At 52.6% G+C, this 18,211-nt stretch overlaps 2 protein-coding genes across 7 annotated transcripts in view; one reads left to right on the top strand and one right to left on the bottom strand.

Annotated features, from left to right (window-relative positions):
• Positions 1-1,423, bottom strand: part of LOC129051238 (uncharacterized) — a 21,751-nt gene extending 20,328 nt beyond the window's left edge. Inside the window, exon 1 of the mRNA XM_054536327.1 lies at positions 1,314-1,423. The gene's annotated coding sequence lies outside the window, so the exon portion shown is untranslated. The remainder of the gene's footprint in view (positions 1-1,313) is intronic.
• TMEM11 (transmembrane protein 11) lies at positions 1,359-18,211 on the top strand. Of its 6 annotated transcripts, XM_063718458.1 has the most exons (5): positions 1,656-1,673; positions 4,518-4,809; positions 5,990-6,106; positions 7,251-7,349; positions 17,325-18,211. In XM_063718458.1, coding segments are annotated over exons 2-5 (735 nt in total). In that variant the 5' UTR covers positions 1,656-1,673; positions 4,518-4,807; the 3' UTR covers positions 17,842-18,211. The 6 variants fall into 6 exon arrangements, with proteins under 6 accessions (XP_063574527.1, XP_054392303.1, XP_024097274.1 ...); XM_063718457.1 differs by lacking the exon at positions 5,990-6,106 and having other exon boundaries at positions 1,359-1,673; positions 4,518-4,678; XM_054536328.1 differs by lacking the exons at positions 5,990-6,106; positions 7,251-7,349 and having other exon boundaries at positions 1,359-1,673; positions 4,518-4,678.

Raw genomic sequence — 18,211 nt, 5'->3', positions numbered from 1 at the left:
TCATACCATGGAATTGTTCAGAGGTCTCCAGCATGAACTACGCTGACACTTGGAGACAGGGCTGTATGACCCAACAGGAAGGCCAGGTACTTTTTAGAGACCAGACAGATACAAGGTCTTGAAGGACAAAAGTTGGCTGGGAGAGCTGGGCACCGTGGCTCACACCTGTTAAATCCTAGCATTTTGGGAGGCCGAGGGGGATGGACCATGAGGTCAGGAGTTCGACACCAGCCTGACCAACATGGTGAAACCCCGTCTCTACTAAAAATACAAAAATTAGCTGGGTGTGGTGGCGCACACCTGTAATCCCAGCTACTAAGGAGGCTGAGGCAGGAGAACTGCTTGAACCTGGGAGGCGCCAACGAGAGGGTCGCCTTTCCGTCTGCTGGCCCTCCTGCTGTGGCCTGCGACGGGGTGGGGTGGGGGGTTCCACTACACAGAAGTGTGACGCGCCGGGCTGGGCTTCTTCTAGGCTGAATTTGGGGCAGATTTTCGCATGTTTTGCTCAAGTATTTATGGGACCAATTAATATGTTTAGCAACGTTGTATGTGGGAGCAGTAGAGGAACTGAGAAGTTCACAAACTGTAAGAGATCCCCCAAAGAGTCCACAGGTCTGAGGCAGCAACACCTGGGAATCTCTGGGCTCCGGTTAGTCCTTCCTGACTTTGACTCGTTACAGCAGTGTCCAGACAGGGATATGTCGGGTCCTGTGGCAGGGTTCCCGTCAGGTGGGATGGTTTAGCCCCACATCTGCCTTCAAAGATCCCGAGATTATGCCGTCGCAGCGGCCAGGGCAGGAGTGGGTGCGTGGAAGGGACTGAGTCTAAGAGGCCTGGAGGCCCTGTCTAAAACAAAGCTGTCGCTGTCGCTGGGCGTCTCTCCTTCAAGCAGTTATCATACAGCTATTCCCCTTCCTTGTTTTCAGACCCTCTCCTCTAACAGCCTGCACCTGCAAGCAGGGACCTCGGTGGCAGCAGGGACACCGTGTCTGTCTCGGCCTCCAAAGTACCCCGGAGTCTAAGAGAACTGGGGGGAGGATGGTGCGAGAGCAGCGCCTGCCTCCAAGGAGGGCCCGGGCGGCGCCTCCCGCCCCTCGGTGACCTTATGTGCCAAGGCTGTGAAGGGCAGGCGGGGCGACGCGGAGGGGCCGGGAGCTAGTGGCCCGCAGACAGCTCGGCGGCCCCCAGCGGGAGACGCGGCCTGGCGGGCCAGGACGGCGGGGCCGGGCGCCTCCGCGCGGTGCTCTGGGAGTTGTAGGCACTTGCCTCTCCTCTCTCCTTCAGCTACTGGCTCTCGAAACCCAAGGACCTACCGGTGGGTGGGAGCCTGTAACTCCCAGGCTGCGAACGCCGGGAACTCAGTTTCTTCAGAAATGCCCAAACCAGGACTGCTCCTAGGGTCCTCGCGCCCTCGCAGAAGGACTACGGGCCCCGGCGACCCCGGGGGCGGGGCTTCCGGCGCGCTGCCTTGTGGGCGCGGTAGTTCCGCCAGGCCTGGCTTCCGCCTGCCGAGCGGCCCCGGACCGCAGGCCGGACTACACTTCCCGTCGGCCCGCCTGCTCTCCCGATGCCGCCTTGGCGCGAGACGTTGGCAAGCAGAGTGTCTCCAAGATGGCCGCTTGGGGAAGGAGGCGTCTTGGCCCGGGCAGCAGTGGCGGCAGCGCCCGAGAGAGGTGAGATCCAAGGGCTTGTTGCCCCCAGTGCAGGCGGCTCAGGGGCCGGAGAGTCCAGCGCGGCCTCCGGGGGCTGCAGCAGCCTTCCTTCCCTGGTTTCCCCGGGCTCCCCCACCCTCGCCGGGCATACGGGGTTCCAGTTCCGGAGGATCCGGGATCCGGGTGGGAGCGAGGTCGAAGGCCTCGGCGGAGAGCTTAGGGGAAGGGGCGTTAGCGGGCTGAGTAAGGTAGGCAGCGGCCATGCGGGGCGGGGCCCGAGGCCGGGCCGTGCTGAGAGGAACTGGCGCCCAGCGCAGGCCTCAGGGACCCGCCTAGCTGCCCGCGGGCCGATCGGCTGCCGAAGCACCCTTCCCGCCTGGCCACGCGCGTGGCCATCTCGGCCGCGGCCCCAGACGTGTCGAGGAAGGCAGGGCCCCGGGAGAGAGAAAGAAGGGGAAGCCTTCACAGAGCAGAACGGCCGCGGCAGGGGTAGTTTGATCTGCACGTTTACCAGGGAGCTTTAGCTCCCGCCAGATGTGTCTCTTCCGGGCCCAGAGCCGGCCACTTCCTTGAGGGGCGATTCTGGAGACTTTTGGATGGTTCTGTGCAAGCGCTCCTGCCGTAGAAGTCCTTTAAAGTGACCTTTCCTAATGAATGGTGTGTGGGTAGGGAGCTAGGAGCGTGTTTCTTCCAACAGGGACCTCCATTTGAATAACTGATTTCTAGAAGATGAGATTGGAGTAGTTTTCGTGTTTCATGTTTAAGTTGTAGTTTTTGCGTCTGGGAAGCAGTTTCAGCTAGTGGAAACCACTAGAAGCTGTTCAGCCACTAGAAATTTGGGAGAGGATGTATTGGTGGAGCCACCTGGATTAACTATCCGCTAAAGCTTGATTGTTATAGCAGCGGTCAGCAAAAAAGGAAAGTTTTGGTTTTGCTGGTTCTTCCCCCCACCCGTCTTTTTGGTGAGGATTGTCTAACAGAAAAGTTATCTTCCTCTCAACTACTCTGCATTATTCCTTTTCTGTGTCTGATTCCATCCGGTGTTCATTGCTATTACTTGCAGATGGCTTTCCCAGCTGGGAAGATTCTTCCTGTTTGGCAGTTGTGATAGAATCCTTTAGCTTGCTTGCACTTTATTCTTTAGCCCAGTTATCCAACGTTGCCCATTCTGCATTTCCTCTTCCTTGGAAAAGCAGTGGTAAACACACTTTTGTTTTTCTAACTCCCGCCTGGTATTTCTTAGATTGGACCATTTAAATAAGTTACCTCAATGGTTTTCAGATGCTTTTAAAAACTAGCAAACATTTTCAAGATATTCAACGCAAACAGTAATAGGAAATAACCTGTTTAGAAAACAAAGTATTAGAAACGTACGCCCTCTTGTTGGACGAAAAGCAACTGAAAAGAGCCGAATAGGGATGCCTAAGGCAGGGAACAGGAGCCTTGCCAGCACAGGTTAAGCTTTTATTGATGTAAGAAAATAGATGCTGAGAATTGTTTTTGCTTTGGCTTGAGACAAGTGTTTATTCAAAATGGAGTCTGTAAATTAGCAGTGCATAGGCTGGATCCAGTCCTTAACTGTTGAACCTCAACAGTTTTTAAGAGAATTTAAATTAGTTGCCAGCAGATTTCATATAAAACGCTCCCTGAAAAGCTGGGTAGTGCCTGGCTCTTTTTGGTAAGGACAAGTGCTTGGTTCCAGTTCTTGGTTCCTCACCTGACAGCTTGACTCAAATCACCTGTCAGCTTGACTCAATGCATTTACCTGCTTGGTCTCTGTAGGTGTTCAGGTTGCGCCTTTGGCCTGGAACTGAAGGCTCTACTCACACACGCAGATGTTGTGTGTCAGCAGGAATGTGGCATTTGGTTTTGTAGTTTGGATGTCACCATCTACTCTCCTAGATAACGTGGTATGGGTGGAGACTACCTCTCTGTTTGCTTTTGCTGTAAACCCCTAGCCAGGTTCTGTTGGAAGAGTCATTTCCCCGCGCCCAGCTTTCCTAAGCTCTTCCCATGCTGAGCAGGGGATGGAAACATAACCCGCTGTGGGGCTAGCGAGCTGACTTCTGGGCATCCCTCCATTCCTGCTCAGTTGGTGATGACTGTTCAGGTGGGGCAGGGCGGATTAGCTGATGGCCCAGCACTCTAGATTATGAGATCTGAGTGTATTATTGGCTCTTATGGCTGAAGTAGGCTGTTTATGGCTCTCTAAAATGACTTTGTTCCATGTCACATTTGTGGTGACTCAAATCTCAGCTCCATGTTATACGAGTGCTCTCTCCTGTTGCTGCTCACACCTGGTTAGCATCTGCTTTTGCTGAAGCTGAGGGAAACATTATCTGGTTTGGGGAAGGGGCTAGAACAGAGCGACACTTTGGGCAAACTTGTCAGATTTGCCAGCTGCTACCAACTCTGAAGCATGCATTATACTTAAAGGTCCCACCCAGCGCCAGATTGCCTGCAGTATTACTGCCGGCGCTGTGTGCTGGATGGTCCAGTTTATCACGTGTAGCGTGTGGGTTCTTGCTTTACCTTGTTGAGTCTAGAACCACAGCTCTAGAATTAGTGCTGAATTAACACAGCAGTTCAGTAGTCACCAGCCACATGTGGCAATTATATTTAAATTCATTAAAATTAAATAAAATTAAGAATTCAGCTCCTCAGTCTCACTAGCCACATTTCAAGTGCTCAATAGCCACTTGTGGCTCGTGGCTATCATATTGGACAACATAGGTGGAGGACATTTCCATCACTGCAGAAAGTTATGATATGGACAGTGCTGGTTTCAACTAAAATAGGAGGGGTGGAAATAGCAAAATGGTAGTGCTTGCATGTTGATTTTTCTCTCCACTCCATTAAATCTAGGGAACCAACAGTGTTTGTAATGAAGAACATCAGACTCTGAGCTGTAACCTGAATTCTTGTCCAAAATTCAGCACACTGGCAACGAGCACATCAAACAGATTGCCACTTGTCCTGTCGGCGTCTTTGAGACACACTTGCCCATCTAGGAAAGCACAGTGCAGGTATCTGTGTTCTGCCACCGTGTGCCAGCCCGGACCAGCTCACAGACAGCCCCGCCTGTCTTACTTGGGCTGCTCGGCTTCACTCTCTCAGGGCCCCTGAACCTCCCTCAGCCCTCCGTGATTGTTGGAATGTGAGTATAGCTGTGTGCTCTTGAGTTCCTGTTTTTATAATCACGTGAAGATGTACTTGATCTGCTTCTGAGCATGATATGAGGCAACGTGGGGTGTGCAGAGGGCCAGATGCACGGGGCTGAAGGTTGAGGTTTAAGGCGCAGTTATTTGCTGTGGCCTGCCCCTCCTCTGGCTTGTGCGGCCATCTGCTCCAGCGTTTTATAGGCAGCCAGTTCCCTGGGCTGACTTCCATGGCTTTCCTTGCCATGCTTTATTCCCCAGGACCTGGCCTCTTCTTTGTGAACTCAGGTGTGCCTGGTCCCAGGTGGCCCTTACAGGTTCATCCAGTGAGCAGATGGAGCACAGGCCCCGGGGGCAGGTTGGGTGATGGTCCCGGGGTGACAGCTTCCCTTTCTGATCTGATCCTTCCCTTTTAGACCCTCAGGGTCTGGGAGTATTTAATCTCTCTTGAAAGACTCCCATGCTCGCTTTTGTGTGTGGCGGGAGTTTTTGTTTCCTTCTAGCTGGGATGAGATGAACAGATACGGGATCTGCACCCAAGTGTGTGGGGGTTTAGCCACTGGTTGTGGGGTTCTGCTCAGCTGCTTAATAAAGGCAGAGCCACATGTTCTGGCCGCAGAAGTTGGATTTGTAGGTAAGGATGGGGTTCATCCTCTTCCGCATTGATGTGCCTTCAAGTTTTCAAGAATTTCTGTTTTCCTTGGTTCACTCGAGCAGCCTGGATTCCATCCAAGTGGATTAATTTGTGCCTCAGTGGTTCAGTCCTTTAGGTCATGTTCCAGGGAAGGCTCCCCTTTCTGAAGAGCGGAGGGCTGCGCCTGGGTCCACAGAGGTGGGGAGGTGGCTCCTCTGCCCCGGCTTGTCAGTGTGCACCTGGTCTTCAATGAGCGAGGTGCAGGGGGTGGAGTTGGGCAGCGCTCCATGACCGAGCGCACCCGGGAACCTCCTGACTGCCACGGTGTTCCGCCCTGGTGCCAGCAGCCACTTTATGGGCACAGTTCTCAGGAAAAGCTGACAGCCATGTAGTAGTCATAGCAGTTCTTCAGAGCAGGGCTGTCCAGTGGGAGTTTCTGGCATGACAGACTCCTGGCGTGTCCCTGCAGTCCATTAGGGCAGCCATTAGCCACGTGTGGCTCTGAGGAGCTGAGGTTTCATTTATTTATTTATTTTATGAGACAGGTCTGGCTCTGTCACCCAGGCTGGAGTGCAGTGGTGTGATCTCGGATCTCTGCAACCTCCGTCTCCCTGGCTCAAACCATCCTCCCACCCCAGCTTCCCGAGTAGCTGGGACCACAGGCATGTACCACCACGCCCAGCTCATTTTTGTATCTTTTGTAGAGGTGGGGTTTTCACCATGTTGTCTGGGCTGGTCTTAAAAATTTGAGGGCTCAAGGAATCCACCCGCCCTGGCCTCCCAAAGTGCTGGGATTACAGGTGTGAGCCACTGTGCCCGGCCAGGAACTGAATTTTTTAAGATGTCTAATTTTAATTAATTTAAATTTCAACAGCCACATGTGCCTTAGGCAGAGGGGCAGTGCTTGGCGACTGTTCCCGTCTTCACTGCAGTCCTCTGGGAGAGCCAGGGCCTCTGGCCCCGTTTGACAACAAGGGAAACTGGCTCAGAGGGGCCGGGTGTTTTGCCCTAGGACACAAAGCCAGTAGGCAGCCGAGAGGGAACTTGAATCCACCCTCTCGACTCCCACACTCGGTGCGCCATGTTCCTGCTCCCCAGATAGAAGGATTGCTCAGTTACCAGTGCGCAGAATAGGAAAGTGTCCTCTGAAGCAGACGAAAGGGCTGTGAAAGTTCCTTGGCCTGTGGGAGCCGACCTCAGGCCGTGGGGGCGCATGCCCGTGCCTTCGAGTCTGGGGCACGGGCTTTCACTGCTTCAGTCCTCTGCTTTCTGTGGGTCCCAAAGAAGCAGGGCTTAATTAGGCAGAAGCGGGTGGAGGTCCAGCCCAGCACCTCCTGTATCATAGGTGATCAAGTGACCCTTTCACTAAATGAAAAGCAACTTCACGGATGGGTTGACGTTTTTCTGGTACCAGTTCTCTTAATAACCATAATTGTTATTTGACTTTTTCCACTACCAGTTCTCTTAATAACCATAACTGTTTTTCTCCTGCTGTCACTCCTGTGGCCCATGCCTGTAATCATTACAAATGTCCCTCCAACCTGTGTCTTTTGGGAACCTGTTACATTCAGGCCCAGTGCTGGGGAAACTACAATGAAAATGCAGCCTCTGCCCTCATGGAGCTTCAGGCCCGCCTGTGAGCCTGGGCCCCACTCCAGGAAGGGGCCTAATGTGGATGCTTCCACTCAGATTTGCCTCTGCTGGGTCTCTCAGAACCGGGAAGGTGATGGTGGCTGGCCTGGCAGCTTAGCCAGTGTTTGCTCAAGGGAAACAGGGAGCTGGAACTGTCCTCCTCTTTTTGGGCAGGACTACGGGTACACACCAGCATGACACCTCAGCCATGAGAAGCTGCCCGCGTCCAGACTTCTGCCTTTCATGGACACCGAGAAGGTTCTGGAACAGGAAGTGAGCCACCTCCCGCTCTTCTTGGCAGTGGAAGGAGGCCCTCCCACGGGTATCTGGTCCCTTTACCTCAAGGGATATAGGGTTGAACAGAATTTATCTTTTTAAGAATAAGTTTATAATTATTTTCCCCATTATAAAAGAAACACTTTGGCCGGGCGCGGTGGCTCACGCCTGTAATCCCAACACTTTGGGAGGCTGAGGTAGGCGGATCACGAGGTCAGGAGATTGAGACCATCCTCACTAACACAGTGAAACCCCGTCTCTACTAAAAATACAAAAAATTAGCCGGGTGTGGTGGCGGATGCCTGTAGTCCCAGCTACTCTGGAGGCTGAGGCAAGAGAATGGCATGAACCCGGGAGGCGGAGCTTGCAGTGAGCTGAGATCACACCACTGCACTTGAGCCTGGGCGACAGAGCGAGACTCTGTCTCAAAAAAAAAAAAAAGAAACACTTTTTTTTTTTTTTTAAATATAGAAAAGCATGAAGAAATTGACAAGTCACCTATTAGGCCACCGTCCAAAGAAAACCACTGTTGATCTATTTTCTTTTCTCTTTTGAGATGATGTCTCGCTCTTGTCCCCCTGGCTGGAGTGCAATGGCGTGATCTTGGCTCACTGCAACCTCTACCTCCTAGGTTCAAGCGATTCTCCTGCCTCAGCCTCCGGAGTAGCTGGGATTACAGGCGCCTGTCACCACGTCCGGCTAATTTTTGTATTTTTAGTAGAGACAGGGTTTCACCATGTTGGCCAGGCTGGTCTCAAACTCCTGACCTTAGGTGATCCGCCCGCCTCGGCCTCCCAAAGTGCTGGGATTACAGGCGTGAGCCACCGCGCTTAGCCTGATCTATTTTCATGTATAGCACCTTTGATACTTTGTCTTGTATATCTTGCCTTAGGGGTTTTTAAAATTATATTATTGAGACGGACTCTCGCTTTGTCACACAGGCTGGAGTGCAGTGGTGCAGTCTCGGCTTACTGCAGCTTCTGCCTCCAGGGTTCAAGCGATTCTCCTGCCTCAGTCTCTCAAGTAGCTGGGACCACAGGCATGTGCCACCACGCCCAGCTAATTTTTGTATTTTTAGTAGGGACACAGTTTCACCACATTGGCCAGCGTAGTCTTGAAGTCCTGACCTCAGGTGATCTGCCCGCCTCAGCCTCCCAAAGTGCTGGGATTACAGGCGTGAGCCACCATGCCCAGCCTTGTCTTAGATTTTTTAAAGTTATATGTTAAACACATCAAAAGTTATATTTACAATATGTGAAAAGTAATAAACATACCACAGCATGATGGCCCTTAAAAACATAATGCAAAATGAAAGAAGCCAGTTGTTGAAGACCATGTTACAGGATTCCACTTAAATGAAATGCCCAGAATTGGCATATCCAGAGAGTCGGGAAGCTGACTGGTGGTTGTGGAGGGCTGGGAAGGGCTGGGGAGATGTGAAGGGACCACTAATTGGTACAGGGTTTCTTTCTGAGATGATGAAAATGCACCAGGATCAGTTGTGCTATTGGTTGCACAACTTTGGGAAAGCCACCTCATCGTTCACCTCCGATGGGGGAGTTGCTCTGTGAATTCTATCTCAGTAAAGCTGTGAATTCCATCTCAGTAAAGCCGCCATTAAAAAATACAAATCAGGCCAGGCAAGGTGGCTCATGCCTGTAATTCCAGCACTTTGGGATCACCTGAGATCAGGAGTTTGAGACTAGCCTGGCCAACATAGAGAAACTCTGTCTCTACTAAAAATACAAAGTTAGCCAGGCATCGTGGCACGTGCCTGTAATCCCAGCTACTTGGGAGGCTGAGGCAAGAGAATCGCTTGAACCCAGGAGGTGGAGGTTGCAGTGCTCCAAGATTGTGCCACTGCACTCCAGTCTGGGTGACAAGAGTGAAACTCCATCTCCATAAAATAAATAAACAAATAAAAATAAAGAAAATGAGGCCAGGTACAGTAGCTCTTACCTGTAATCCCAGTGCTTTGGGAAGCTGAGGCTGGCAGATCACTTAGGAGTTCGAGACCAGCCTGGCCAACATGGTGAAAACCCCATCTCTACTAAAAATACAAAAATTAGCTGGGCATGGCAGCACATGTCTGTAGTCCCAGCTATTTGGGAGGCTGAGGCAGGAGACTCGCTTAAGCCCGGGAGGCGGAGGTTGCAGTGAGTCGAGATAGCGCCATTGCACTCCAGCCTGGGCGATGGAGCGAGACTGTCTCAAAAGAAAGAAAACGGAAAATAACAAGTGTTGGTGAGGATATGGAGAAATGGGAACCCCTGTGCGCTGCGGGTGGGAATGTACAATGGTGCAGCTGCTCTGGAAAACAGTATGGAGATTCCTCAAAAAAACTAAAAAATTGAACTGCTATATGATCCAGCAGTTCCACTTCTGGGTATATATACCCCCCCCAAAAAAAAGCAGGGACTCAAAGAAATGTTTGTGCACGCATGTTCATAGCAGCATTATTCACAATAGCCAGTGGTGGAAACCGAAGTGTCCATCACAGATGAATGGATTAACAAAATGTGGTTTATGCATACGGTGGAGCATTATTGAGCCTTAAAAAGGAAGAAAATTTGGATACATGCTACAATATGGATGAACCTTGAAGACTAATTATGCTCTGTGGAATAAGCCAGACACAAAAGGACATATACTATATATGATCCCACTTGTATGAAGTACTTGTATAGTCAGATTCATTGGGGTAGAAAGTAGAATGGTAGTTTGCAGGGGCTTGGGGTTGGTGGGGAATGGGGGGATCATTTTGTGGATAGAGTTTCAGTTTGGGAAGGTAAAGGAATCCTGGAGGTAGATGGTGGTGATGGTTGTACATCAGTGTGCATGTGCCTAGTGCCACTGAACTGTACGCTTAAAAGTGCTTCTGGTGGTATGTTTTATGTGTATTTTACCACAACTTAAAAAAGGCAGAGTGATAGACGTGTGTGCTCCCCACCCAGCGCGATAGAGAACTAGTGTTAACCTGGCCTGCCTCCTCCTGCGGCGGAGACCCTGTGCCCCGAGTGCACCACAGCACCCTTCCTGTGCCCCGAGTGCACCACAGCACCCTTCCTGTGCCCCGAGTGCACCACAGCACCCTTCCTGTGCCCCGAGTGCACCACAGCACCCTTCCTGTGCCCCGAGTGCACCACAGCACCCTTCCTGTGCCCCGAGTGCACCACAGCACCCTTCCTGCGCCCCGAGTGCACCACAGCACCCTTCCTGCGCCCCGAGTGCACCACAGCACCCTTCCTGCGCCCCGAGTGCACCACAGCACCCTTCCTGCGCCCCGAGTGCACCACAGCACCCTTCCTGCGCCCCGAGTGCACCACAGCACCCTTCCTGTGCCCCGAGTGCACCACAGCACCCTTCCTGTGCCCCGAGTGCACCACAGCACCCTTCCTGTGCCCCGAGTGCACCACAGCACCGTTGCTGTCCTTATAGTTGGCTTTCAGTGGCACGTCCCTGAGCTCTGCCGCCTTAGAATGTGTGAGAGTTGTATCCCTGGCTCAGGCCACTAGAACTGATTCACGTCACTCACGGAGGAGGTGCGATTCTGCTCTCCCTGCTCCTGTCATCTTTTGCTCTCACCGAACAGTCCTGCTCTGAACCTTCTTGTGCAGCTCTTGCCTTTTGGGGAGACGCCTCCAGACTGGCTGCTGGGACAGGCACAGGCTGCCCACATCCCAGAGGGGCCATGGAGTTGCCCTGCTGAGTTTTCACTGTGGCCGCCTTTTAACTGGAATGCTAGTGTTGCCAGGGGATTCCTTTGCTGACTGCGAGAGCTGATTGAGTTGGGCTCAAAAGCGGGAGATGAGGGCCTGAAGGCTGACTCTGGTTGAAGGCTGAGGGAGGAAGTTCAAGACGCCCACTTTACAAGTGCCTGCAAGCTATCCTGAGGCAGCAGAGGGCGGTCCCATTCAGTGTCTGCAGCAGTCCCCCTGAGGTGCTGGAACGAGCTGACCCCTGCTCCCAGCAGTAAAGGCTCAGAGAATCCAAAGTTCCCTCAGTTGCTGGCATGGTGTGTTTAGGATCGTGACACTGATCCTTTTACTTTTTTTCTTCCATATGTTAAGACCCACTTCCAACAGTGATCTTTAAGTACCAGAGATCATGCCAGATTCAAAAGGATCAAGTCATTTACTAGAAAGAGCCTCCCTTCCTTTTCTTTCCTGGCCCCTCAGTTCCCTCCCTAGTGACCAGTCATAAAAATCGGGTCTTTGTGTATCCTTTCAGAAATGTTCTGTGCATAGAAAAGCAAATAGAGACTTTTAAAAATACACGACAGATAGCATACTGTAAACACTCTTCTGAACCCTGCCTTTTCCCCTGAACTTGCTTTCACTTGGAGACTTTGCTGTTACTGCTGCTACCTTTTCTCTTTCTTTTTTTTTTTTTCTGAGATGGAGTTTTACTCGTTGCCCAGGCTGGAGTGCAATGGCGTGATCTCAGCTCACTGCAACCTCCGCCTCCTGCATGCAAGCAATTCTTCTGCCTCAGGCTCCCAAGTAGCTGGGATCACAGGCACGGGCCACCAAACCTGGCTAATTTTTGTATTTGTAGCAGAGACAGGGTTTCACCGTGTTAGCCAGGCTGGTCTCGAACTCCTGACCTCAGGTGATCCGCCCGCCTTGGCCTTCCAAAGTGCTAGGATTACAGGGATGAGCCACCGCACCTGGCCACTTTTTCTTTCTTTTTTTTTTTTAAACGTAGACTCTTAATTGCTCTCTTACTGGTCATTTCACACCTGCAATGAAAAGCAAAAATACAGTCCCTTAGGAAGCCCAGGGCTCAAAAGATTCCAACTAGCTCTTACTCTAAAAAAAAAAAAAAAAAAGTCCATATAATTAAAAAAAAAAGGAAAAGGAAAAAAAAAATCTCCCATGCACCAGGGTTCAGGTCAGCCAGGTCCTGAGGCCCATGGCCTTACCAGTTGCGGGGCAGCTGGTGATGCTCTGCAGTGGTTTGAGACGATCTTCTGACTGGGTTCTTTCCTTCATTAGGTTTTGTTTGACCCACAAGCAGAAGCAAACCATATACGGGTGGCTGCTGGGTGGTCAGGAGCTGGCTGGATGTGGCTGTCTCCTGGGAGTACTCGGCAGTTTCTTTTTTCTTTTTTTTTTTTCTTTCTGTCACTCAGGCTGGAGTGCAGTGGCACAATCTTGGCTCACTGCAACCTCTGCCTCCCAGGTTCAAGCAATTCTTGTGCCTCAGCCTCCTGAGTAGCTGGAATTACAGGTGCGCAGCACCGCGCCTGGCTAATTTTTGGTAAAGATAGTTTCACCATGTTGGCCAGGCTGGTCTCGAACTCCTGACATCAAGTGATCTGCACACCTTTGCCTCCCAAAGTGCTGGGATTACAGGCGTGAGCCACCGCACCTGGTCAAGACCATGAGTTTCTGAAGTATGAGAAGTCCAGCAGTCCCTGTCAGCAGTGCAGACCTGAACCCAGGGGCCCAGCAGCAACAGCTAAAAAACCTGTGTCTGCACTGACAGCACTTCACTCCCACCAGCGTACCGGGAAGTTGGAGTGCTGACTGCCTGGTCGTGGCCAGGTGAACTCCAACAGAGGGATCCTGCAGCTTTGTGTGCATCTGTGTGTGTTTTGGTTTGAACCTTGCCGTCTCCGTATAGGGTCTGTTGCCTTATAGAATCCTAGAAATCCACTTCCCTAGACTTCACGTGTTGTCCTTTCCCGGTGGAAACCGAGATTCCCTTTGCCTAACTGGCTTTAAAAGCAGAATTGGTGAGCCTCTGGCCTCAGCGCCGTTGTGCAAGACCCTGCCTTTGTTTGAAGGCAGTGTGTGGCTTATGCCCTTTGTGTTTCTGCTGTGGATAGGTGTCTTAGACAGTGGCAGCAACAGCGCCCAGCCCATATGAAGACACTGAGGCTGCAGGAGGCCGGGGCCATGGTTTGACAGGCGGGTGGGGGCAGACCCACGCCACCATCTCAGGATGTGTGCTGGCGAGTGCCCCCATGTCCACGTGGTTGCTCACAGCTGTGTCATTCACAGGACTGCCCACAGCCGAGGGCAGAAGATGCCCGGTCTCCTCACTCCCGTGCTGGGGGGCGGGCCACACCTGGCAACAGCAGTGAGGTGGGACGGAGCCTGGAGGGCCTTGGCTTCTCGCTGCTTCCAGGCTGGTTGGGACTCGTGGACGCACCCACCCATCCTTCCCAGCAAGCGATGGAGCCTGCAGAGGGGTCCGGGTGGATGTGGGTGCCAGCTGGGCTTGCAGGGGGGCCGGAGTGGGGGTGAGGGGGTGGGATCTGCCCACTGCTGTGTTTCCAGATGGGGCAGTCTGTTCCAGGGCCGGGGTTTCCACTGGAATTTCCTCTGTGGGACCAACAGTGGTTTTCACTACATTCAGGATGGCGCTGGCCTGCTGGGCAGAGAAAGGCACCGCACTAGGGTGGATTTGAGTGTTGGCGAGAACATTGTGTAACCCCAGCTTGACACCTACCTTTTGCTTTGAGTGTTCCTGAGGGAGGAAGCCCGCCTCTGGTGCCCACCCCAAGGTGTTCCTGTCCTGGCTTTGACAGTCAGTAGGATGCACAGCTGACTTGGAAGCAACTCCATTTCGGTCTCAAGATGGGGACACGATTTGGCCCTCCACCCCTACCTTGTTATCTGGCCTCTCTGCTCCTGTTGCCTGATGGACTTGAGACCAGAAGGGAGTTCTCTTGGCCAGGAGTGCTCCCACCTGAGAGTAGAGGCCCCGCCCCTCCCCGCACACCCAGGGCCACAGCCAGCCCATTGCGCCGCCGCCACTCATTTCTCATATGAGCACATGGGGGCACTGCTCGGCTTTCAGCCTTCCAGCGCCAGTGCAGACCCTGCTTTGGGCGTGCTTGTTTGCTGTAGGTGGCTTCTAAAATGCTGAATCTGGCTGGATGCGGTAGCTCATGCCTGTTAATCCCAGGACTTTGGGAGGCCAAGGCGGGCGGAACACTTGAGCCCAGGAGTTCGAGACCAGCCTGGGCAACATGGCATAACTCCATCTATACAATAAAATTTTTTTAATTAGCCAGGCAGCCAGGCATGGTGGCACACACCTGTAGTCCCAGCTACTCAGGAGGCAGAGGTGGGAGGATCTCTTGAACCCGGGAGGTGGAGGCTGCAATGAGCAGAGATCACACCACTGCACTCCTGCCTGGGTGACAGAGCAAGAACCTGTCTCAAAAATAAAAACTGTTGAATCCTGCCTGGGAGTAACAGCTGGCCTCTCCCTCACCTCTCCTCTAAGACCAAATGGAAAAACTCCACTGAGAACTTTAGAAGGAAAACCCTCGTTTCCCCATTTCATAAGCTGCTCGTGCAGTCTTACAGTAACAGCTCATCAGTTCATCCCTGGCAAGGCAGCCGCGACACTGGCACACAGTCACAGGCAGCTTGGCAGCAACCCATGTTTAGGAGGCTCTTGTCCCACCCTCAGGGAACTGATTTCTCCCCAGTGCATGCAGTTTAATTAGGGCCTATGATTGAATTTGGAGGCTTTGCCTCAGCCCAGCTTAGTTACAGTGACTTTTTCAGGATAAAGAGTTCCATTTGTCCAAGTCCAAGCCAGTGCCTTTTATGAAAGTGGTTCCCACCGGGGGCGGGGTTAGGGCCCCCATGCTTGGGGGCACAGTCAGCCCATTACCAATGACTTTCATCTTTAATGTGGCCACATGAGATCATTAACCAGTTGTTTATCCAACCAGAATGCAACCCTGCCTGTTAGGTTTGCTTATTTGTTTGCTGAAAGCTTTGAGCTGGGAGGAGTCTCGGTAGTAGGAAGAACTACGATTGCCTGTTCTTTTTCCTTGAAGTTTCCCAACAGTCCGATTTCCACCATCCTTCACTTGGAATTGCTCCCATCTTTGAAGGAGGCTGGAGGGAGTTACCTTCATGCTGGGCTGAGCTTCTGGGGTGGCTTGTTATGAATGTCTTCACTCGTCGCTCCCATGTTACGGCCAATGGCCAGGTGGCTCAGCTGCCCATGACTCTCCTCTGCACCGCAGCCAAGTGTGCCTGCCAGGACAGGCTGGGCGGACGGGACCTTCGCGTCTGTGCACACTGAGGGCTGTGCTTCTCGTTAGCCACGAAAGGAAGCTAGTTCCTGTCAGGCACATTCGGAGCTTCAGGTAGATGGGCCACATTGACCCTTGTGTTGCCTGGTACAGTGTTCCAGAGCCTCCCAGTTGGAAGAGCATGGACTCCAGCAGGGGAGCAGTGACCAGCAGGTCCCTGGAGCCTTGTGTCCTTTAGTCAGATGGGTCTCACCATCCTGGGGACCAGGGTGTGCTGAGGGAAGGGGCAGCTTTTCCCTGAGGCGTGTGACGACAGAACATAGCTCTGCGCGGCCTTGGGAGCCATGAGTTGGAAAACTTGATCCAGCCTCAAGAGCTATGTCTAGCAGTGTCCCCGTCAGGGCCCCGATAAAGACTTCTTGCAGATGAGCAGGTAACGGAAAAGTAGGATGTGGGGTGACGGTGCGGAGATTCAGAAAGATTTGTCTCAGCTGAAACCAGCCAAGGAAAGATGACAAGGCATGGATAGCCCTGTCTTCAGGCCTGCCCGCCACAGGTGAAGAAGATTCTGCTTTGGGTGGGAAATTTGTACCGCAGAGGCCTGAAACCAAGAAAAGCCAGGCTGCCTGAAATGCAGCTTGGCCCACGGTCACTGCTGGGGCTGCAGCCGGGCTGCCGTCTGGCCTTGCTGCAGAGCTGAGCCTTCCGTGTGGTGGATTAGTCTCCTGCTGGTTGGGGTCATGACATGCATCCCCAGTCCCAGGGGGAAAGCCCCTTCGTGGTCTTCGTGGTAGTGTTTCTTATGCAAATGAGTGGCATCTGCCGATGGTGCAGGGGCCTGGGCCTACAGGGCCAGGATCGGTGGCATTGCTGGGCTGGATGTTTTGAAGCCCCTCAGTTGACCCTCCTGCTTACTAAATTTGGAGCCCACTACTGTCCTCAAAGCGTTGTCTTTTCCTAATTCAGGGAAAGGGTCGCTTTTCCTATGCAGTGGGCTAGTGTCCTGGGTCTCCTCTTCTCCCCTCCGCAGTGGAGAGGAGCTGGGGGCTGCTGCCGGCCCGGGAAGGGCACCCAGGGCTTGTGCAGCCTGGCCTCCAGGAGAGCCAAAGGAGTTTGGATTTCAGTCGCCCAAGGCAAAGCTCTTCCTTTCTGCCTCTGTTCTGCAGGCCCAGGATGACTACTTAGGAACCATGCGGAGGGCAAGGGCTTGGCATTATCTGTCCTGAGGTCTGTGGTTTCCAGTGAAGAATCCTCTTGCAGTTGCCCTGATTAACTAAGAACGGCTTTCAGGCTGTTGGCCCTGTGCTGCCGTGTGTGCTCATGTGATTCTGTGCCGAATCGTTCTTTCCCCTTTAGGCTCCTTTGCTGACTCAGATCAGTTGGTCCACAGCCTTAGGTTAACTACCAGGCCTGCGTTTGTCATTTTAAATGTCGAGGCACTCCTTTTCCTGCCTTTTTATATCTTTTTTTTTGTTTGAGACGGAGTCTCGCCCTGTCACCCAGGCTGGAGTGCAATGGCACCATCTCGGCTCACTGCAAGCTCCGCCTCCCAGGTTCAAGTGATTCTCCTGCCTCAGCCTCCCGAGTAGATTACAGGGATTATAGGCACTCGCCACCACACCTGGCTAATTTTTTTTGTATCTTTAGTAGAGATAGGGTTTCACCATGTTGGCCAGGCTGGTCTCTAACTCCTGACCGCATGATCCGCCCCCCAGCCTCCCAAAGTGCTAGGATTACAGGTGTGAGCCACCGCGCCCAGCTTTATTTCACTGTTTTCAGGAAAAATCCTTTTTACTGATTGTCTTGTGTTGGGATTTAAAGGAGATGAGGACCTAAGTGAGATGTGCTCTCCGCAGTGCAGGCTCAGACCTCCCCCAGCGCTGAAACACAGTTAAGTGCTCCTCAGCCTAATCATCCTGTCTCTCTCTCTCTCTCTCTCCCTTTCCTGCCCCCTCCATCAAAAGGGTGAGCTTGTCGGCCACAGACTGCTACATTGTGCATGAGATCTACAATGGGGAGAATGCCCAAGACCAGTTTGAGTACGAGCTGGAGCAGGCCCTGGAAGCCCAGTACAAGTACATTGTGATTGAGCCCACTCGCATCGGCGACGAGACGGCCCGCTGGATCACCGTGGGCAACTGCCTGCACAAGACGGCCGTGCTGGCGGGCACCGCCTGCCTCTTCACCCCGTTGGCGCTGCCCTTAGATTATTCCCACTACATTTCCCTGCCCGCTGGTGTGCTGAGCCTGGCCTGCTGCACCCTCTATGGGATCTCCTGGCAGTTTGACCCTTGCTGCAAGTACCAAGTGGAGTACGACGCCTATAAACTGTCGCGCCTGCCTCTGCACACACTCACCTCCTCCACCCCGGTGGTGCTGGTCCGGAAGGACGACCTGCACAGAAAGAGACTGCACAACACGATAGCACTGGCCGCCCTGGTGTACTGTGTAAAGAAGATTTACGAACTCTATGCCGTATGATTTCAGTAGAACAGGGAGCGAAGCAAAACCACCCGGCCCACAAGAGACAACAGAGTATTCAGATCGCCACACTCTGTGAGGCAGCAGAGCCTGGGAAGGTGTTTGGCTTAATATTTGTTATTTTTAAAAAATAACAGATCACGGGTGTACCCAGGGTTTTTCAGCTCATTACACTAAGATGTGGATTTCCATAACCCAAGAAGGGGGTCTGAGGCTGTGGAAGTCCGACTGGGCAGTGGAATGCTGATGGAGGCAGACGCTGCCGAGGGGGTGTGGACGTGCTTTGGGGGAGGTCTTTAAGTCTATTGTTTAACTGTACCATCCAGAGCCCACCAGAAGCTATTGACCATTAAAATTATGAGAATTTCAA

The sequence above is a fragment of the Pongo abelii genome, chromosome 19, assembly GCF_028885655.2.
Source record: "Pongo abelii isolate AG06213 chromosome 19, NHGRI_mPonAbe1-v2.0_pri, whole genome shotgun sequence".
Lineage (NCBI taxonomy): Eukaryota > Metazoa > Chordata > Mammalia > Primates > Hominidae > Pongo > Pongo abelii.
The sequence above is the reverse complement of the archived record's forward strand: the minus strand, read 5'-3'. Positions and strand labels throughout refer to the sequence as shown.

Excerpts from the sequence above, each read along its gene's own strand:
- TMEM11 (XM_063718457.1), top strand. The coding sequence starts at position 1,374 with ATGCCCAAACCAGGACTGCTCCTAGGGTCCTCGCGCCCTCGCAGAAGG. Across the intron at positions 1,674-4,517 it reads GGCGGCAGCGCCCGAGAGAG|GGAACCAACAGTGTTTGTAA; the intron begins GTGAGATCCAAG and ends CATTAAATCTAG. Across the intron at positions 7,350-17,324 it reads AGAAGGTTCTGGAACAGGAA|GGTGAGCTTGTCGGCCACAG; the intron begins GTGAGCCACCTC and ends CTCCATCAAAAG.